This window comes from Engraulis encrasicolus, chromosome 9 (genome assembly GCF_034702125.1).
Source record: "Engraulis encrasicolus isolate BLACKSEA-1 chromosome 9, IST_EnEncr_1.0, whole genome shotgun sequence".
NCBI classification, from domain to species: Eukaryota; Metazoa; Chordata; class Actinopteri; order Clupeiformes; family Engraulidae; genus Engraulis; species Engraulis encrasicolus.
In genome coordinates, this window is record NC_085865.1 from 53244936 (window position 1) to 53268431 (window position 23496).

General features: G+C 42.7%; 1 protein-coding gene across 1 annotated transcript; it reads right to left on the reverse strand.

Moving 5' to 3' along the window:
- Positions 1-2007: 2007 nt before the first annotated feature.
- pdk3a (pyruvate dehydrogenase kinase, isozyme 3a) lies at positions 2008-23496 on the reverse strand. The gene is made up of 11 exons (XM_063207396.1): positions 23414-23496; positions 17223-17364; positions 15197-15268; positions 13602-13786; positions 11920-12009; positions 11095-11172; positions 10181-10257; positions 6961-7062; positions 6525-6638; positions 6228-6341; positions 2008-5243 (listed from the first exon to the last, which is right to left on the reverse strand). Exons 2-11 carry the CDS (start codon positions 17330-17332, stop codon positions 5100-5102), a joined length of 1086 nt encoding a protein of 361 aa, XP_063063466.1. The 5' UTR covers positions 17333-17364; positions 23414-23496; the 3' UTR covers positions 2008-5099.

The following is a 23496-nucleotide window of genomic DNA, read 5'->3' on the forward strand; positions in this document are numbered from 1 at the left end:
TAACACTTAGCCGCCTAGAAGTCTTACCATGCAAACACACCAGAAGAGGCAAAAGCTACAAAGAGTCGGTGGACTGTCTTCATAGAAAGAGCGACATGAGCGATAAAAGCAGCAGAGTATGACCGATATAAGCAGAATGCAAGCATTCCGACATTCCAATTGGCTGCGGTGGCTGTCACCGGACTGCATCATAGCTCATTTGCACAATATTCGCTGACATTCAACTAAAACCTGTTGCTTGAGTAGCTCAAATTGCCTCTTGTCACCCAAATCGCTTTGGTCTCTTCTGTCGCCAGCGCCTCCATACAAAGTCAGTTAGCCTACTTGTTTTCCCAATTACTTGACAATTAGGCCTACTCGTTGTCGCTCCACTCACTCTTGGTGTGTTTGTGCCTTTATAGAGTTGAATAGTGTTGGTCCTCCTGATCTCTAAGTGTTGAATTAACACCAATGCAGAGTGTACTGTGTAGAACACCCAATCAAACACACTCTGAATGAGAGACTGTCTGTGTTTGAATGAATTCAGATTGTGTGAGTGCATGGGATGAGATTTCAGGGTGTTGGCTCATCCTGTCCTTGTGTATCTGATCACACACACACACACACACACACACACACACACACACACGCTCTCCTGCTGTTCTCCATGAGACTTCTTTACATCAGAAAAAAAGACCTCTCAGTCCTTTCAAATGTGCACGAGCACACACACACACACACACACACACACACACACACACACACACACACACACACACACACACACACACACACACACACACACACACACACACACACACACACACACACACAAAGCCATTTGTCACCTAGAGATACTGCAATGTTCTGTATGCAATGTATGTAATCTTGCACTCTGTACAAATGTGTTTTATTCCGTTTGATTTTTATGACCTTATTTTTATGTATGATTTGAAATGGCTTAATGTAAATAAAGTAGTTCAATAACAAACAATATTCAAATGATACAGCCATGTTTGAATCTTTTTCTTTCAAACTATTCAGTACCTTGCCGAATGACAATCGTTGATGCCTTGCGGTGACAGCACTGATCCAAATCATTACTAAGTCACTGATTTGCCAAATACACTCACCGGACACTTTATGAGGCACAAATGTTCATCTGCTCATTGACGCTAATCAATCTTTACAGCTTTGACCAAGACAGCAAGTCTTTGTGATGTATCAAGTGCCACAGTGTCCACAGTAATGTCTGCATACCACCAAGCAGGATGAATCACATCCGACAGAAATAACTATGGACGCAAGAGGAAGCTGTCTGAAAGGGATGTTTGCGTGACCGGCCGTGTATATTGACCCTGTAGAGATCCTGATGGACCGGTCTGATGGAAACAGGAGAGTTTAGATGCACATTTAATTCTACCATGATTTGGACAGCTGTGGTTTTATGCTTTTTGGATACATTCCGGGTTGGCACCCAAACATCCCTTTCAGTCAGCCTCCTCTTGTGTCCGCAGTGAATCCTGTTGGATGTGGTTCATTGTTCTTGGTGGTATGCAGACATACATTACCTTGGGTACCGTGGCTCTTGATACATCAAAAAGACTTGCTGTCTTGGTCAAAATGCACCAGCAACACATGCACCAAGAATTTCTCCTTTTGAATTGTGTGCATTGCAATATTTTGAGCAAAACTGTGCTGTCACCCTGTTAATTGAACCTACACTCTGCTCTTACTGGTGCAATGTGCAATTAAAGAAGACTGGCCACCAGGAAGGTCCAATTCATCCATGAAACGTCCCACACTAAAATGTCAGGTGTTTCAGTTTCATTGTATAACCCTTGTATAACCATTGTATAACCCACTGCCATATATTTGTCTTAAGAAATCCAATAGCCTGAACCAACAGATACAAACACTTAAATACAAACTGTCCATACTGAGACAAATTGAATGAAGATTACTAAAACTACTACTACTACTACTACTACTACTACTACTAAATAACAAACCAGCAGGCAGATGATGTCTTCGAGAGCGGAAGGAGTCTTTATTACAGGAGTGAACACATGGCAGTTCAGTGGATTACAATGACCTTGACTTGACCTTTTGACCTTCAGTACCACAGAGCATCTTGACCTTAGTGGAGTGTCTTATTGTAAGTTCGTGTGAACTGTTAGGCGGACTCAATATGGCATGGTTAAAACATATGGGTATGTGAGGACACACAGGTCATATGTATGTCCGGTTCAACTATGCGGCATAGATGTGGAAAAGTGTAACTACTACTGTACGTTGGCCATGCCTGCAGCCAAGCCACATTCCATATTACCAATGAAAATACAACCCTCAGTGGCAATATGTATAGTCGTTACCCATGGAGTATAGTATTTGACCCAGTGATGGGCAACCTGGATTCAGAAGCTATAATCCAGTGCCACATATTCCAAATGACCTGGTTTTACCTGTCTAATTCAACCAGGCGATTGCCTAATTGGACAGGTAAGACCAGGTTATCTGGAATACGCTTCACTGGATTGTAGCTTCTGAATCCAGGTTCTCCATCACTGATTTGACTGTGTGTGTGTGTGTGTGTGTGTGTGTGTGTGTGTGTGTGTGTGTGTGTGTGTGTGTGTGTGTGTGTGTGTGTGTGTGTGTGTGTGTGTGTGTGTGTGTGTGTGTGTGTGTGTGTGTGTGTTTGTGTGTGTGTGTGTACACAAAAAAGTTATTTCTCTGATGCCCCCCTACACGCACTGTAGTAGGAGCTGTGGCAAACAAAGCGCTGGATTGCCACTTCTGCCATTCAGAGTTGACACAGAAGCGTAGAATTACCGTTTCTGCCATATACATTTTTTTTGTTTAAATACCTTAAGATTAGATTACACCAACTTTAAGCAAATGTTCTCTGGACAACACACAGTACATTTAGGAAACAAACAGGACCGTGTGAACTCCTGTTAAAGCTTTCAGCTAGGGAGGGCTGGCTTACTGCTCATCTGGGCCGGATGTGGCTAGGGTCTGGGCCAAATCCGGCACAGCTTGGGACCAGAATCACGCTATATTAAAAGGGGAAGGCACCTTCTGCTGGAACACATACATCACATCATACAATACATGAGGGAGATTCTGGAATGATGGGCGAGTCGCACCCGATCTCCTTGGAGATGTGGTTCAAAGGGACTGCATGCATGCAAAGGGATGCACACAGGTCAGTCCTGGGCAGTGCTATTTCATGGATTAAGAAAACATAAACGTGTACACTCACACGCACATTTCTCGCTTGCTTTGACTGGTCCTTACACACTTAACACTCTGCATAATATGCACACAAAAAAAACAATTGCCACCACCTCACAACGATCGACAATGACATTTTTTTTAAAAAGAAATGATTTCAAATAAATCTGACAAAACGAAACAGAGACTGTGCATAGGGTGTTTGGAGCAATGGAGAACATGCACATGATGGGAAGACAAAAAAAACCATCTGGATATCAGCAAAAAAACAAACAACTTGATCCAGTTACTCAAACGAAAGGAAAAGAAAAAATGCCTAATACAATCGGTAGTATATATTTTATACATATAAAAAAACAATAATTCTGTGAAAAAGTAGAACCCTACAAAAAATCTCAATGCAGCTCCATGCTGGGTGGGCAATAGACTTAAAAATATTATGTATTTTTTAAAACATCTTCTTTTTAAACAAAAAGGAAAAAAGAAAAAAGCATCAAACTGACAACGATCTGATGAAACCAGTCTTGAAAGCAGAGGACCTGGTACCAGTCAATTCAGAACCAAGACAGCTGGTCAATAAAACAGGCAGTGTGGTATGCGAAGTGGGTCGAGTAAAACGCATGACTTGCATTGATCCTTTTGATCTGTGAAGATTCTCATTCATCCAGGTCATTGTATCCAAAGGAATTAAGTTGTAAGCACCTAGTTTTTTTTATTTTTTAACTTTTCTCCAACATGGTCAATACACCTACAATGCCTGCAAACCGGCTTATGACTGACAGGGAGTATAGAGTCACTGTACACTTACCAACAACTGCTTACAACGTAACTTCTTTGGACACTGATCTTTCCCCACCTTTAACGGTGTGGAGGGGGTCCGTATTGCTGCTGAGAGGGCTTAACCTGCCTAGTTTCCTACATTTGAAGACACTACTGATGTTTCTTCCCTGCACTTACCTTAAAATAATAACAATATCAGAAAATCTGCTTCCCCATTTAAAAAATGACCTCTGTTCAAATAAATCTATTTAGTGCATTTTCTATACGTGACTGCGACTTTTTAAAGTTTAAAGACATCTAATGTCCAGTGATTTCTTTTTAAATAAATACGCTCACTCTAATAAAAACAGGTTTCTGTTTTTAAATACAAAAAAGTGCATTTCACCTTATGTTATATTAATAACAATGTCATGACGGGTTTCTTTTCAGATTTGTGTTTGTTCCCATGGTACCTAAGTACACTTAAAAGGTATTTTTTTCCATTCTTGTCCTTTAACTCGTATTCATTTGGGGGGCCTCAACTGTGAGCTACAGTCACTTTGGGTCGCTATGACAACGAGTGACTGGGCATTTCAGCCTCCACTGGGTGAAACGGCCTCTGTTGTTCTCAGCTGAATCCCTAACCTACTTTCTCAGTGGGGGGACGGGGAGGGCGGACGGTGGGCTGGGGAGTCCAACAGGCGCCTCTTTATGTGGCACCGTGAGCAGAGTGAAACCCTCTCTGCCAACCCTCCCATCCCTGACACACATATCGTACACATAGACAACGGCAGCTTTCCCTCTCTTGCAGTATGGCGCAGACACCACTAGGGGGAAGCACAGCCATTGTCTCATGCTTAGACAACGAGGTATACGGAGACTGATGTAACGTCTACATCATCACAGGGGGGTGTCCAACCTGCAGTCGGGTGACTGATAAAATCTGGCAATTGCTACTAACTCACAATAATACACACCCGGAAGTACGGACAAGATTGCTGGTTGGTTGATGCGTAGTTGCTATAGCGGCTAAAGCTATTCTAACAGGAAGTGAGATCGTTAAAGAGGGGTAGATGAGGAGTGTTCTGCTGGATGAGTAGGGTGGGGGTGGGGGTGGGGGGTATTTATCTTTTGGCCTTGAACTTGGAGGCATCTCGTGGTTCTCTGCTGGGGTTGCTCCAGTCATCGGCCCCTGGGCCCGTCTGGTAGTGTCGCCAGGCAGACTTGTTGAAGACAGGCAGCCGCTCAAACGACTCACTGGACAGGGCCTGCAGTGAAGGAGAACCAATCAATGTGAGAGAGAAAGAGCGATGGCAAATGACCAATCAGTGAGAGTGAGTGTTGATAAAGCAGACCTATTAGGAGAGAGGTCTCAGCAATGAACACCTGCATAAACTTATATATTATATTATAATCAAATAACACAAGTGGTCTTATTTTAAGATATATGCAAGATACAAATTCAATGAAAAAACAATGAAAATCAGGATGTTTTTACATTTTCAAACTGGGACAGCTGGGACTGGCAGACATCATTCCGTCAGCCTAATGGTGGAGGTCTATTCAAGACTTTTAGATTGATTTGTTTGTTTGTTTTGGGTTATTGCCAGTTAAGCACCTGTGGCTATTTCATGGCTAATACAGGTAATGAATCTCGCTTGACATATTAAAAATGAAATAAATAAATGTATCAAATAACATTGTTCCCATCAATACACTTTAAAAAGTTTAAAACATTTAAAAGTGGGAACTTGTGAAAAAAAACTCATATAGTACCTTCTTTTAAAAAAAACTGGTGCCTTTTTGACTTTGTATTAATGAATAATCTAGATAGGTTTAATAACAGAAATTGAATTACAATACATAAAATGGCTTGATTTCGCAAGGACAAGGAAGCCTTAGTGATTTACTATTTGGACATTTTCTATAGACTAGAAGATATTCTGCAGCCCCAAAAATGGCCACAGAGTATCTGTGGGTCCATCTGCCCCTAATCAATGGAGTCATAGTTCAGTACTCCTACAACTGACAAGGAAAAACAAAGAAAAGCAGATGCCATTATTTAGTTTTAATCAGTCTTGACCATCGAAACATTATCCCTTACTATGTTGTCCACCCGATTATGAAAACAACAGAACTGTGTTGCGCCAGTTTTCTTTTCAGTTTTGAAGAACGTTGTCCGTTTCCCGTTGATGAACCAGATAAGAACACACAAGTGTGTGGAACCGCTAACTGTTGAAGGCAATTCCTACCTTCAGGTATATGACAGCGTCTGTTCCCACCCCCTCCATGGAATACAGCTTCAGGTCACCTTGGAAGTAGCGCGCATACAGTCTGGATATAGGCAAGCCATAGCCGAAACCAGCCTTTAAAACAAACAAAAAAAACAAAGTCAACACAATACACACAGACATACAGTGTCTCTCACTAGCTGCAACAGCGGTGTAAGGAATGCTAAGTATGTGATAAGAACTGCAAGATAATCTCAGGTAATATTAGCATGAGATAGGGCATTTTATTAGCCAAGTGTGCTGGTTGTCGGTGGTTACCAGGGGCACGACTCTGGCTCCGGGTTCGAGGCTTGGGGTGGGGGCAGTGGAGTACATGTAGTTAAAGAGACGGTCGATCTTCCTCAGCGGGACGCCTCCACCTCGGTCACTGATCTAAAGAGGAAAGAGGAGGTGTATGAATAGAGAGTGATGGCATTAACTTACGTAGTTGTTTGAGCTACACAAACTCAAAATCCTCTCCCGTTTTAACTACAGAGAGATGGTCAACAGAGTACAAAATCAAGCTGATTTTTTCATTTCTCAAATTCTTGGGTTGTCAATGACGAGTAAGGTGCATTTCTGCAGTTTTTACCATTCTTTGAACAGAAACAGGTTACACTTTTCAATTAAGACCAAAACATACAGTATGTGACATAAAGTAGGCGTGAAGCAATAATGTGTGTTCCTTTCAGTTGACTGTTGCTGTTGTGCTAACCTTGATGGAGAGGTCCTCTTTGCCCAAGGTGACCTTGGCCTTGACAGGGGGGAGGCCATCTTTGTTCTTCTCATGCATCTCCACTGTGGCCCTCATTGAGTTCTGAGAGAATGTGATGATGTCAGAGATCAATCACAGTCACAGTCACAATAGCAATATACGGTAATAATAACATAACATGGAAAAAGTGCTCTGACTCATTTTTTTTGGACCGGATTTTTGTCTTGTTGTTGGGACAGTTTTTAAAAACAGACAACAAAGACAATCAGACCACTTTTGTGAGAGCATACCACTATTACCTATCCTGCTTGGTAAAAGTGTTACTTCCTAGTGCGGACCATGTAACCAAAGTAGTGGAGGGAACACAACCTTCACCTTTCTCCCTTAAAGTCCTTCACCTTGGTCCTCTTTTTCCTGGGTGAGTGCCTGATCTAGTGCTCTAGTCTATGCACTCCAGTGGCCAAAGAAACAGACTGAGCCTGGAATCTGATTCCAAACTGGCAACAACACTGTGCTGGTTTAACCCATCTTAGCCTGAGGCACCTGCAAACACCTGCTGAATGCCCAAGCCTTTTTTTGGAAACAGTGCCTTCTCTGCCTATTAAAACCTAAATATTTCAGCCTCCGAAGCACATAAAAACATCAAAAAAGTTGCATTTCAGGCCCTCAGCTAAGGATTAAAAGTGAAAGGGGCGCTGTGGTGCAACACGCTAAGCCCCCCACATTTGAGCTTTCATGCCCATGGGGACCCCGGTTTGAGTCCGGACGGGGTCGTTTCCCAATCCTCCCCCATCTCTCTCTCCCACTAGTTTCCTGTCGGCATCTCATACTGTCCTGTCACTAAAGGCATAAAAAAGCCCCTAAAAAAATATTCAAAAAAAAAGTTTTCAGTATTTTCCCATAGGATTACTTTTGTTGTATTGAAGCTTCCTGCCTGTTTCCATCTCAAACACCCAGTCTAGCCACAATAAGTGCTTGAAACAAAGAGATTGCTTAAAAATAGTTAGGCTACGCAATGCTGACAGTGGTTGAACTTCAAACATTTGGTACTTTGTGAGTGTAACCACTGATTTTACCATATACATTTGACTTTTAAAATCCCTTTATAGAACCATTGCATGGTCTATACATCCACAAAAATGGTCAACACGCCATATAGGCTACTAATGTACTTTGACCAAAGATATATAATAACATGTCAGCAAATAGATCTTCCAAGGCCACCTACAAATCAACAGGGTGTACCGGCATTGTTTGCCATTCTTAATAACCCACGGTCCTAAACAGTTGTTCACCTAATGTGTCTTTATGACCAGATTCTGACAGTTTGACTATTTGCTTACATGCATACCAGGAAGTAACTCATCAGCTGACTTTGGAGAAGCCAAGACTCTGTGCTGCTAAGCAAGTCACCTCATTCTGTGTGACATAAGAATGCCTTCTCAGCAAAATTCCCATCCCTCTTCTGCCTTTGAAGGGGTACACAGGCCTGATACTTTATAAAACGAGTGAAAAATCTTCCCAGAGGAAATTTCACTGAAGGAAACCTCCTTGACATTGCCTCTATATTTTGCAACCTGTGTTATCAGTTTGTCTTCAATTTAAACCAGGGTTGGAAATAAGGACCCGTCCACTCACCAAGGACGGGTAAATTTCAGCGCTGATGGGTACATTTTTCAACCCACCAGTCACTTTGAATGGTAAAAATGGCTAGTGACTGGTAGATTTTAAAATCTACCTGCCACAGTGACCGGTGGTGGAAAAAAATAAGTTCCACCCCTGATTTAAATCCAAACATTGTGGTGAAAAGGAAAGGAACAGCACACTTCAGATCAGACTTAACTGATAGCAGAACAGAGCACAATTAGACCACTTCTAATGACAGCACCAACAATGACGTGTGTGTCTATATAGGTCAGTGGACGTCACAGATAAACGATTTTCTTCTCGGAAAACAGCTTCCACAGTGTCGCCAATGGAAGATTGCAGATAGTGCTGATTCAGTCAAACAGAGATGGAACTCCGGTTTGGCCAATGGCAGAGTAAGTCGACAAAGTTGCCTATGAAGGGCTTTTAACCCAACATTTTTACAATTATTATTATTTTTTATTTTGCAACTTATTAGGGACCATGCACAATTAAAACATTAATGTTCCCAAACACAAATGTTGCATTGTACTAGGAGTGAGTTAGCCTCAGGGTAAATTGCATCTGAAGTTCCTGGCAGGACATAAAACATCAAAGCATAAGAACATACACATACACATTCATACAGCACACTCAAATGAGTGTCCCCTACAACCCAAATAATAATCCACATCATTGGCCAAATGTTTGCCATGCTGTGCCAACATCGCACATAAATTATACAAATATAAATCAGCCATGTACAGCATCTTGAGGAAATTTTCAGGTCAGTGACCTTTAACCACTTTCACTAATCAGCTCTTGACACTGCCAGCCACCTGTGAGCCTCAATCTTCAACGGGAGCCACGTCTGGTCTGTTCTGGCATGGCACGGCATGGACACCCCTGACCATGAGCCAGATCTCCTCAATGGCATGTTATAATGCCAACCCCCCTGTGGCCAAACAGCCCTCCGTCAACACTCTTCTCAGTTACAGGGCCTAAACTCTGAAAACAGGCTATCATATCAGTTACACCACCGGACCAGCAGGAAACCTTTTCCTGAAAAGTCATCTGTTTTTACCTCCCATGTTCGTCAGCAAAGTTATTAAGAATGAGGCCTTCAACTATAGACAAAGCACAACCACTAACTCAAGTTCAGAAATAGCGCCTGGCTAGTTTATGTTGATACGAGAGGGGTTATCTGAGGTAAAATGTCCCGACACAACAGAGAAGAGAACAGCATGTCTGTGTTATTTTCATGCCCTAGACAGCATTGTGTGCGTGTTTTTCACGCCCTAGACAGCATTATGTGTGTGTGTGTTTAATTTATTGTCAAAGGCAGCATTGAGAGCATTGTGTTGGCCGGCTATCAGGCTGGGTAACAGAGAGATGATGAGAGGTGAGGTGAGCCACCCTCCCACACACACACACACACACACACACACACACACACACACACACACACACACACACACACACACACACACACACACACACACACACACACACACACACACATACACACAATACACACACACACACACACACACACACACACACACACACATACTAGGTGAGGTGAGCCACCTACCTTAAAGAGTTCGAAGAGCATGTGAAACAGATGTGAAGGAACATACACAGCCTGGATGGGTGTCTCAGGAGTCTTAGCTGCGGAGACAGGAACAAGACCAGCTTGTGGAATAATTGCTACTCAGAGAAGCATGTAATAGAAGCCTGTTTAACCACAAACATTACTTCACACACGCACACGCACGCACGCACCATCAGCTCTGCACTATTACAGTACATGAAGGGAAAAATTATGATTCCATGGGTCCCTGGGCAAGACAACAAGAAATGCCCCCCTCCAAACGGTGCTGCTAGTATACAAATTGATTAAAGGTTTGAGTCCTTACGCGAGTCTGTTGGGGGCTTGGGGGGTTGTCCCCTGAGAAAATGTGAAATGAGAAATGGAAATATAGAGACTTGGGCTTCAGGGCCCCCTTGACTCCTGGGCCTGGGCCTAGTAGGCCCATACAGTAACCACAGAAATACACCAGCGGCGATCTGAGCGAGTCGAGCGACAGAAGTAATTGACTTTGTATTAGGTCACGCGACAAAAGCGATTCTGGAGACTAGAGCGATTTGCGAGACGAGCGCGACAGTTTGAAGTTGAAATCTTTTCAACTTTCTATGACGCGGTTCGGCGACAAGCCGCGACAGCCAACGACTGTATAGAGGCCAGTGACCACAGCCAATGGGAATGCTTGAATGCTTTGCCTTCTGCCTGTACGGACATACTCTAGTCTCCTCAATCGCTCGTATTGCTTGCTGCTGCACTCTGTCGCTTGAATCGCATCACTCCTGGTGTATTTCTGCGGTAATCTGTCCCTGATGCTACCCATTTCTAAAATGTAAACATGGAAATACCGACACCAACAACAATACTAGTACTACTTAAAACAAATAAAGATGAATGACTACTACTAAAATCCAAAGACTTACCGTTAAATTCTTCTACTTTTAGCCCAGGTGCGGAGAGATAGTATTGTTCACAGAGCATCTTGGCAGTTTCATAGGCATCTGTTGTAAACAATAAAAAACAGAACATTGCATGTCATAATAACACCACTAATTCCATAGCATGTTGCACAATAAAAACATTGATTCTTAGTCTAAATAAAGTGGACAAAAAGTGCCGGTATGTGAATTGTAAAACATGTCCTTGAAGAAACTGGTTTAAGTTCAACAGTGTTTGAGACTTTGAGAGCTATGTGAGGGTAGCCATTTATTTCAAAGTGCGATGTGCTTCAACCAAAGATGGGAATGGCATTCATGGAGGACCAGGTTTAGGAATGCCATTTGTCAGGTGATAGATACAACATCCTAACAAGATAATAACAACGACCTAGAGTTAGTTGATATCTGTGCGTGCGGACTACATCATTCTGCAAAGAAATAAACGGGTCGATGACGTTTTTGTAGTAGCAGACGTCAGTGTGGCGCAATCACAGCCACTATTATAGGCATGCATTTCTTTTACCAGATTATCTAAGAAGCATATTCATTGCTTCTGAATTCATCACCTATTGCTAATTCAGTTATGCCCATTAGATGTGGTTGTACCACCTGACCTTTGCTACTTAAAAAAAAAACTGTCATTGACCCAAACACAGGTGACTTGAGACGTAGAAGAGAAAGAAATACTCCGTGCTCCTGCACTTCACAACCTGGTGTGTCACGGGAGAGGAGTAAGTGCAAGTGAGAAAGAAAGTCGCCGGAAAAACATCTCCGGTGACCTTCTTTCTCAAAGGTGACTTGAGCTTTTACCTTTCACGACATCGGCCACATTGCAGGTGGGGTCAATGCTGCCAATGTGTTTGGGGTGGAGGGGGTTGGTGTCATTGCCAAACAGGAGAGCTGTGGAACGAAAAACACATACCGAACCTCCATGAGAAACACAGAGAAAGAGAAAGAGACTATGCCGAGAGAGATCATTGTACACTACATTGCACTGATGCAGTGTATAAGTTATAAGTCAATCTAAACATTGTAGAGTGTGCAATACATTTTTCAGATACTATATAACAGTGTTTCTTGATAGTGAATGTAACTCTCTAATACTCACTATTAATGCAGTCTTACCATTTGGCACATATACTTATTGCCATTTTAGGGAATAAGTTTATCGTTAATTATGAAACAAGAGATTTTTGGGAAGGGTGAAGGGTGTGGTCGTAGTCATCAGTACAATTGGAACAACATCCTCAGGCATCAACTGTATATGATTGGCACACACACACCAACGCTATGCGTTTCGACACAACAAGACAAATGTGACTCGGAATGAGTCGTTGCATGTGCCAATAATGTGCAGATGACACAGTTAAGTGCCACAGGATGTTGTGCTCTGCTTTACATTAGAGGTGATTGATAAAGAGGAGACGCTTCATAATGAGCTTCATGTCTTTGAGCTGCCAACGCCCCTTTGGGAGATCAGCAGGGTTTCAGAATAAAAGGAGTTCGATGGGAAATGTAGGAGAACGGAACTGACCCCAAATTGCTGCCTCGGTGACACGAAGAACTATTTATCTTGGTTACCACACTGAAAATATTTGTTTATTTGTTACATATTGTCTCACGCAATATAAGTCACAATACCGTATATTTTTGTCCATACATGTCTTTCTCAAAGGGGGCTCTACAGCAGCTGCCCAGGGGGTGTTGCCACTGGGGGGAGGAGGTGGTGCTTAGTTGCCGCTGGGGGGAATTAGTCAAATTTATGTTTTAATACTAAGGGGGGTGTTGGCAGTTTTACGATGAGGCTTATAAGTAAAGTTGGGAGGCTTATAAGTAAGTCAAGGGGGCATTGGGAGGCTTATGATGAGGTCTGGGGGGTGTTTATTCAAGAAAGGTTGAGAACCACTGATGTGTCAATTCTTACCTTTGTTTCAGACATGCAACATGTGACATGTGAAAACTTATACCCATTGATGCCTAAGGCACCTGCAAAAAAGGTTGCTGAATGCCTGAGCCCTTTTTAAGAAAAGCTGCCCTGAGCCTATAAAAACTTAAATATCTCAACCTCTGAAGCACATAAAAGCATGCAAAAAGTTGCATTTAAACGCTAAGACCCTCATCTTTCATTAGAATGTGTTCATTCATCTCACACAAACAAAGATTTGTAATAAAGTTGTCTCAAATCTCATGAGCCTGAATGTTGCGTAATGCAGCTCCAGGCGCCAGGGCCGATGTTGCGCAACGCAACATCCAGCATCAATGGGTTAAGAATTGATTGACATTAGACATTACGAATGTCATACAACCACTGGCTTATGATGAGGCCCAGGGGTGCGTTTATGCAAAAAAGGTTGAGAACCACTAATGTATAATTAATATAATATAATGTTAATGTGTAATGCTAATTGTGCTATATAAAATTCATATTGTATTGCACTGTATTGAATTGTACAATATAATTTATACTGTCATTTTTGTCCAGGTATACTCACTGTGCTGGTTGATGAGCATGCGGAAGGAGATGCGGTTGGTGTAGAAGCGATCCAGGAAGTACTGGATATTACTGCTGACGAAGGGATCGAAGCCGAACTTCTCCTTGTACTCGACAACCCCCTGCGCCATGGTGGGAACCACATCGTTGTGGCGGTTCCGGATGTCAATGAGGATATCCAGAAAACTAGAATAGAAAGAAAAACAAAACAAACAAACAGGCAGGCAGTGAGACAGACAGACCGCCAGGCAGACAAACAGACAGTGTGACAGACAGACATACTATCAAGCCTTCATCAGTGCGTGGTACTCGCAAAAGCGTTTGCTTTTTGGACATGGTGGTAATATAAATAAATAAGGAGACGCAGTTTGTGAGTGCGGATTTTTCTTCCTTAAGTTTAGACCGTTGTGAAACAGGTTAGTTTTACCCTACTGATGATGTGTTGCAACCCAACTTATGAAAACATTCCTCGAGAGAAGATGAGTAATTGGGGAGTGGTGTCCACTGGTTACTCGGTGTACCATAAATGTGATTAGAATAGAAAAGGAGAGAGAGAGAGTGAAACAAATGAACTGATGTAATAGACAAATAAACTGAAAACAATGCCTTTTCGCCAATGTAGCGGGGGAGGGTAAGAACCAATGCGACTCATCAAAACGCTCCTGCATTCTACCTGCACGCTAACATCCCTCATAATGTGCACTGTTCCTCCAGTGGAACACTGTAATTGAAATGACTACACTTACTACCATAATACTACACAACTACGACAATACACATTACAACCTTGTCATTGCCATTCAAGTAAGTAACTTTTTAACAGGGGCCTTAACAGTCTTGTCAGTCAGATTGAATGGCCTACTACCAGAGCTGAGACTAGAAAGAACACCAAATAAGCCGAGTTGGCATTTCAAGAGCTGAACAATTACGCAGAATTAAAAGGAATTTTCCACTGTTCACTGCTCCATATTCCATGTTCACTTTGGTTAGTTCACAATAGGGTTCATGCCAGAAAACCTCTACTCCAGAACTCCACATCAAAGGATATAATTACAGAGCAGCTAATGAGCTGCCGGCTGTGGAATCAAATGCTGCCGTGGCTATTTTCTCTACAGTATTTCTGTGAAAATGAGACTGTAATTGGCACACTTGAATGCCCGTCTTTTTAAAGACTGCTGGGGACAGAAGTTCAACGCTAAGTAACACACATTTGCAGATTTGCATGCCTACTGGTATAGAAAAAAATGGGATGTCAATTTTGAGGAATGAATTGATCAATTCTAGCATTGGAGAGACCTGGTGTTGTCTACGATGAAAACAAATGGGTGTGTGCTTATATTACTATTAGCATGAGGAACTGAATATTGAATATCAGCTAAATTCTGTGTATGTGTGTGTGGGTGTAATTGTTAGTCATGCTCACCCACTCGTGGAGTGTGTGTGTGTGTGTGTGTGTGTGTGTGTGTGTGTGTGTGTGTGTGTGTGTGTGTGTGTGTGTGTGTGTGTGTGTGTGTGTGTGTGTGTGTGTGTGTGTGTGTGTGTGTGTGTGTGTGTGTGTGTGTGTGTGTGTGTGTGTGTTCTCATTAGTCATCTTACTCGTTCAGGTTGCGAGAGTCCTCCGGTTTCCTGTTCTCATATTCCAGCAGTTCCAGGAAGCTCTGCATGTACCTGCAGGAACATAACAACACGACACATGAGCACAACCATAACAGTCTCCATGGTATCTGAGGACAACCATAACAGTCTCCATAGTAACTTGCCAGGTCAGACCAGAGCCCCTGGTCTGTCTACGTAAACAGCCAACAGCCAAGACTCTGCAGGATCAAACTGCTGACGTGTTTGATTTTCTTCAGCTTTCTTCAGTCGCATGTTAATCCAAGGTTCACAATTCCAAAACCTTGACCGAGATAATGATAATAAAAACTAGAAATGCACTCAGAAAGTGCAGACGTTGAGAAGGAAACTGTTTGATGTAACATGTGACTGTGTTACACCCTATTTTTCCCCCCCAAGCCTTCTTTTTGTGTTAGATTTAGAAACTGAGAAGTCAAAGTTCACCCTATTCTGCAATGGTGAAGAATCTGGATCTGGATCACCACCAAAATTTAATCACTTGTTCCATTTGTCATTTCCAACAACTCCACTAAGTTTCATCCAAATCAGTTCATATCTTTTTGAGTTACCCTGCTGATAGACAGACAAACAAACAGACAGCCAAACCAACATGACCGAAAACATAACCTCCTTGGCGGAGGGAACAATACAAAGGTTTTATATAACGTGCTCAATGACACTCAGAGACACTTGACGGGTGAAAACCTGTACAGCCAACAGCCAAGTCACGGCGTGACCAAACTGCTGAGGTGTTTGATTTCTTTTGTCACATGGTGTTACTAAATCATAGTATTAGCAAGTCAATGCATGGTTCCATCAGAATGTCAAAACCTGGATCAAGATGAAACAATGGCCAAGTCACTGCATGACCAAACTGCTGCGTTTAACTTTCTCCAACTTTCGTCATTCATAACGCTCCAACCCAAACTAAAACCTCCAGTCCTTTTTTTTGGCTTGTGGCCTCTTGCCTCGGTGTCGCCCCGCCTCCCAGGAGAAAACAACGTTTCCCACTAACTGTCAATCTAGGCAGGGCAACTTTTGGGGGGCTTTTTCCCCTTTCAACATCCATATTGCAAATGATAACATGACCTTTGAATTGTGCTGTTGTCGTGAGATATTGACTAAAACTAAATCATCAATGACGTCTTGCCTCACATCGCGAGACCACAAGCAAAAGGAGAGTACGGGAGGTTCTAGTTTGAGTTGGACCCACGTCCCACGCAGTTTCAAAACATAGTAAGCAAATCAATCCATGGTTCCGAATGGCAAAGCCTTGACCAAGATGAACAAATGGCCAAGTCACTGCATGGTCTAACTGCTGAGCTGTTCATTCACTTCCTTTAGCCACATGGTATTTCAAATCATAACATTAGCAAGTCAATGCGTGGGTCAATAGAATGTGAAATTCTTGATCAAAATAAGCCAATGGCCAATACTGAAAAGGTTTTCAGTCTACACTCAATGTTGACAAAATATGTAGTTACTGCACTTTGCCTTTGTACAGCAGAATAGCCAAGTCACTACGTCTTCCCTCTCCTGTCTAAAAGTATAAATAAAATCAGCTGAGGTGCCAGATGAAGTCATCTGACTGTTGACTGGAAATGTGACAGGTGCTGGCTGCTAGCATAGCTCATTGCGGACACGTGGAGTGGGGCTATTACCTCACATGCTAGGACGTCTGTCTCCCATAGCAGATTTCTGTGAGGTCATGGGTCCGAGACCGGGTCTGGACACGCACACACACGCACACACACGCACCTGCACATGCACCTGCACATGCACTCACACACAGTCTTCCTGCTCCCTTGCATCAATTAGGTTACAGAGTCCACCAGGCTACAGAGTTTACCTCTCTACACAGTGTCTCTCTCACTCTCTCCCAAACCGACGCAGACACAGACACACACACAGAGACACACACAGAGACACTTTCCTGCATTAATTAGACTATACCATGTCTCTCAATCTCAAACACACATACATACACACACACACACTTGTCCCTCACCACTTCTGCACCAGTTTGACTGAGGGCTGGCTGAGTAGTTTTTCTGGCAGCAGGTTGACCTCGCGCATGGTGTTGGCCAACCGCACCGGCAGCTCCTTACGGAGAAACATGTAGGACGTCTTCTCACACGCATTATCCCGACCTGAGGGGAAGCAACAGGTAAAAACAAACAAATAAATAAGAAACAACATTTCATTGTGTAATGTGTAGAGCCAGAAAAGAGCTTTCAAATAACACCACGGACATATTTTTGTGACTTACACTGACTGATATAATCAAGGCTGAATGCATAGTGTCCTACCCTCATATGTAAACCTTTGCTAGTCTGTTTCTCCCTTAATATTGGTGTCAGATTCACACAAATGCAGTTCTGGGGTGCTACCTTGCTACTAAACAGGCACAACAAGTATGATTGAAATCCGTGTCGGTCGGGTCCCAAAGTGTCTGATTTCACGTGACCCGCCCTTCTTTAAAAAAAATTTTTTTTTTGGTCTTTTTGACTTTATTTATGATAGTACAGTGAAGATGGTGACAGGAAGCGAGTGGGGAGAGAGACGGGGAAGGGCCGGCAAAGAACTCGGATCGGCTGCATGGTAGGCCACGGTAGGGCCGTAGGACGCCTTCTAACATACATTTGTGCTCATATGTTTACATACCCCAGCAGAATAAACGCTTTCTTCGCGATTTCTCACAAAATATGAAGGATTACACAAAACCTTTTTTTTTCACTCATTGCTAGTGACTAGCTTAAGATATTTATTAGCAATATTCTGTGTTTACTCTTTCAAAAGCATGATCACAACCCAAACTGCCCAAATGACCCTGTTCAAAAGTTTACATACCCTAGTTGCTAATGCTGAATATGGCCCTGTTTAACATCAGGGACCGCTCTAAATTGTTTGTGGTAGTTGTGGATAAGGCTCTTAATGTTCTCAGATGACAGAACAGCACATTCTTCCTGGCAGAATGGTTGTTTCCTATAATATTTTTGGGTGTCTTGCTGGAACCTCACATTTGAGGTTTCCCCTGAATGGCTCAATGATGTTGAGATCAGGAGAGTGAGACGGTCGCTCAAAAACTTCATTTTATTCTTTAGTGACGGGTTGATTTGGCTTTCTGTGTTGAAATATTGTCATGTTGGCATGTCCAAACAATGGACCATGTGCAGTTTCAAGGCTGATGTGTGTCAAGTTTCCTCCAGTATTTTTCACAGGGCAATGTATTCATCATTCTGCGAGTATGGATCAAAAGTATAATGCATTTGTAACTCAAATGTCCCCATGAAATCAGTGGTCCATGACCATGTTTCACAGAAGGGCATGGTGTAACTTTCATCATAGGCTCCATTGACTGTTCTCCAAATGGTACTGTTAATAGTGGCCTAAAAAAGTTCCATATTGATCTCATTTTTCCAAATGACTTTGTCACAGGAATTTTGATGCTTCTCACTGTGCTATTTGGTGTATCATATGCAAAATAACATGTTTGCATTTTTGTGGTAATGGCTTTCTCCTGGCAACCCCCAACAGCCCATCTTTCCTCAAGTGCCAACATTTTTTCATGTTGTCCTATATTTCACCTGAAGTTATTTTTTGGTTGTCCTATGCCTCCTGAACAATTTCCCTTGCAATGATCATTGCAATGCAATGATCCCCTTGCCCATTGGCTTGATTCCAACCAAACTCCTCATATTGCATTTCTGAATTGAAATTCCAACGGTGCCAACATGACAATATTTCGACACAGAAAGCCAAATCAACCCGTCATTAGCTTCAGAAAGAATAAAATGAAGGTTTTTGAGCGACCATCTCACTCTCCTGATCTCAACATCATTGAGCCACTCAGGGGAAACCTCAAATGTGAGGTTCCAGCAAGACACCCAAAGATATTATAGGAAACAACCATTCTGCCAGGAAGAATGTGCTGTTTTGTCATCTGAGAACATTAAGAGCCTTATCCACAACTACCACAAACAATTTAGAGCGGTCCCTGATGTTAAACAGGGCCATATTCAGCATCAGAAACTAGGGTATGTAAACTTTTGAACAGGGTCATTTGGGTAGTTTGGGTTGTGATCATGCTTTTGAAAGAGTAAACACAGAATATTGCTTATAAATATCTTAAGCCAGTCACTAGCCATGAGTGAAAAAAAAGGTTTTGTGTAATCCTTCATATTTTGTGAGAAATCGCAGAGAAAGCGTTTATTCTGCTGGGGTATGTAAACATATGAGCACCACTGTATCCTGAGCTGAAGGGACACAACAAGTAAAAACATCAACAAATCAATAAATACTGTAAGAACATGTGGGACATCTTCTCACACACTTCTCGACCTGACGGACACAAGACAAACTAATGTGACAGAGAGGAACAATGTTTCTCATTCATCTAAGTCAAGTTATCTTAAGATTTCAGCAGTAATGAACTGGGGAAAATGAGGCGAAATGTTCGGGCGCGTCTACACTTCTGTTGCGCCAGATGAGAGTTGAGGTTGAGGTAGAGACTGTGAGGCATCGGCAGCAGGACAGCAGAGGGAGAGTGACAGACATAGAGTCTTGAAGAGAGGAGGAAAAGAAAGAGAAAAACAGAGGTAGGACATAAGGCAGAGAGAATGTGTGTGTGTGTGTGTGTGTGTGTGTGTGTGTGTGTGTGTGTGTGTGTGTGTGTGTGTGTGTGTGTGTGTGTGTGTGTGTGTGTGTGTGTGTGTGTGAGTGAGTGAGTGAGTGAGTGAGTGAGTGAGTGAGTGAGTGAGTGAGTGAGTGAGTGAGTGAGTGAGTGAGTGAGAGTGAGTGAGTGAGAAAGAGAGAGAGAGAAAGACAAACACACAGATACAAAGGCAGTGTGTTGCCTGGAAGAGACCTGCTAAAATAAAACAATGCAGCCACACCTGATGTATAATAAACAGGTCCTGTCATTCAGTAACGTCCTGACTCACTCACTTATAGTGACAGTTCCCGCTCAGTGGCTGGTACTGTACAGTCTGTTCAATGCAGCTGCGCACAGGCGTGGGCACGGGCATGCAAGCATGTCATGTGACTGCAATGGGAAGGGGAGGGGCAGAGGAGTGCAACAAATGTACCATGGCATACACACACTAGTCAATGTGTGTGTGAGTGTGTAAGCCGGGAACGTGGGCAATTATTTTGTCTCAAGGGCCACACTGGGTGTAGAATACTGACTGAAGGGCCAGATGTCGCATGCAGGCAACGTGCTCGTGTCAATAATAAGAAATAAGTGTCCACTGACATAACTTGTCTGCTTTGCCATTCCTGCACATTGTAACTCATTATAAATGATAATGTATTTAGATATAGCCCATGTACTTGGTTAATCTTACATTCGTAAGACCATTGCTTGGGTAGCCAGTTTAAAGCCACATGAAATGGCTCAGCGGGCTGCATGTGGTCCACAGGCCTGAGTGTGCTCCCCTCTGGTGTGAGGTCTACTCCAGTTCAAGAAGGACTCTGCTCACTGCCAAAAAAAGCTTTTTTATTCAATTAAAGCAGCAACCTTTTGATCACCCTGGATTCTCATCAGGCATAGTTTTAATTGAATTAAGATCATTTTTGGAGTTTATTTGACATTGTGTGCAGATCTACCCTCTTCTTCAACTAGCTGACACTTTTGTCTGGCACCTGCAACAAGTGACTTTGGATGTGCACACTCTACCCAAAACTGTACCATGGTATACAGGTACACACACACTGATCAGTGTGTGTGTGTGTGTGTGTGTGTGTGTGTGTGTGTGTGTGTGTGTGTGTGTGTGTGTGTGTGTGTGTGTGTGTGTGTGTGTGTGTGTGTGTTTGTGTGTGGTCTACTCCAGGCATGACTGCCACAAATGAACACTGTGAAGAATCAATGCTAGTGATTGAAGCCTACAATGTATACTCCAGCCAGGAATGTTACAAATGTATGCCTACACTAATCAATGGTCGTGTGTGCATAGCGTGTGTGTGTGTGCATATGCGTGTGCGTGCGTCCGTACTTTCGTCTCCAGCTACGAGTGCCACAACACACACACACACACACACACACACACACACACACACACACACACACACACACACACACACACACAGGTTGTGTGTGAGGTCTACTTGCTCAATAGGTGCGTGTGAAGTCTATACACTACAGCAGTGTTTCTCAACCTTTTTTTAGGCGAGGCACCCTTTCAATTCATGAAAAATTTCAAGGCACCCCAAACCAACAAGCAGTAACATGGCATCGCATCCGATACTACAAAAGCTTAAAAAAGTAACACATTTGGAGAGGTCACACGACCTATGTTCAAAGTTGCAGCTGACTGGGGCGACCTATATTTAGGCTACTTTATGGTGCGTAAACGGCAGATGAAAGATTCCACTGACTAGCATTAACTTATCAATTTAGACAAATATGTATCATATTAGGCCTGCATAATTTATTTATCAGCCATATTTCCGCGGCACCCCTGAGGGGGGCCCGTGGCACCCCAGGGTGCCCCGGCACCCCTGTTGAGAAACACTGCACTACAGCTACGAGTGCCACAAATGCACACACACACACAGGTCAATGGGTGAGGGAAAGGGTGTGTGAGGTCTAGCGTACTGTATCCACTCTGGCCATGTGTGTGTGAGGGAGAGCACGTCCGTGGGAAAGCTGAGGTGTGAATAAGGGGATTACAGCAGTGCTGGATTAACTTGGAGCCACCGAGACCTGCAGCTTCATTAACCTCCTTCATACACACAATCAGCAGAGCAGACCAGACCAGACCCCAGTGTTTGCTTTAGGTGGCTATGACACCACACACACACACACACAAGAGAAAGCTACGTGTGACACAAAGAGAGGGTTTGCTGAAACCACTATTGCGCTTGCTGGACTGGAAACGTGCTGGTTTTGCACCAGAGAAAAGGTTATTCAGTACAATAGTGCATGATTTTTCTCTTAGGCTGCTGACCAAAATAATGTAACTGAAAAGTAGAATAACATTTAAAAAAAAAAGTAATGTCATAAAAAAGTTGATGCATGGTGCCTCTTCTTCTCAGTTATCGGTTATACAAATGAAGTCATAGAATAACTCACACGGGTCTTACTGTAGGGATAAGGGGTACGCTGAATAGGGGGATTTGAAGGTAAACGTTATTTTGCTTTATTCTTGTTGCCATGACTTGATGAAGGGATTCCTTTGCTTTATAGAGAAGGCAGCCACCTTGACAACTAACACCTTGACTAGGTCATCTGAAAAGATAAAGGGTTTTGAATTTGTATTGAGATTTCTAGAGTTCCGTAAGCAAAATGCACTCTTTTAGGGGTTCAAATATTTCACAAATGGGCATATTCTGTGAGCAACACTGTAATGTCACTGTAATATGCTTGTTTAGTTCTCTACCTGGTGTGTTCCAGTCTCTGTAGGCTAGGCTACTCTTTGAATGATATAGGCTTATCAAAGCATGGATACAACACATGCACTTTGTATCAGCAAGTGTTGCATGCTATGACTATGTCCTCAATTTTAAGACGACTGTGTCTGATTCGTCTATGACTGAGTCGTCTGCCAAATGTAATGCAATGTAATTTGGTATTACCCAAAACATTGTCTCTTCTCTTGTGACATGAAATGACCCCACAGCCTGCATGAACTGTCACGTATGACAGACCAAAAAAAAAAGTGGAAAAGTGCAGCCAGTCCGACCAACACTGTCTTAATATACCCTACTTAACAGGAGGATGATAGTTAGGCCTAGTTGCAGTACAGATGCAGGTTTTGGAAATATGGAACATTGTGCATTACATCTGAGGTTGCTGAAGTCAAAGATGTTACCATTAGTAGCGTTGAGTTCACAGTAGGCTAACTAATTAGGCTACTGACAAGCAGCATTAGATCAACATATGTGATGGTGTAGGCCTAACTCATATTCAAAAGTAAGATCTTGCAAAATATGATATTATGTATAATGAGCTTAGTTTGTCTGTAGCCTATGCTAAATTCATCTTTTAACCTATACTGTGTAAATGCCATGGGTGTCAAGTTTTTTTCCCAACGAAATGAAAAATAATGCCAGTTTTTCACTTGGCAATCACTGCAGTAGTTAACAAACTGGCCATATTCGGAATATTCTTGCCAACATAGTCGCGAGTCATAACAAACATGACAAGAAGCAGAAGAAGGCACGCAAGATCAACAAGCCAAGTCATCACTTTGCACTCACCAAATTCCAGAAACTGTTTGATGGAGAGGGGGGACGGAGAAAACCTTGAGTAGTATTCAATTTTTGGCGATGTGTTCTTAAAA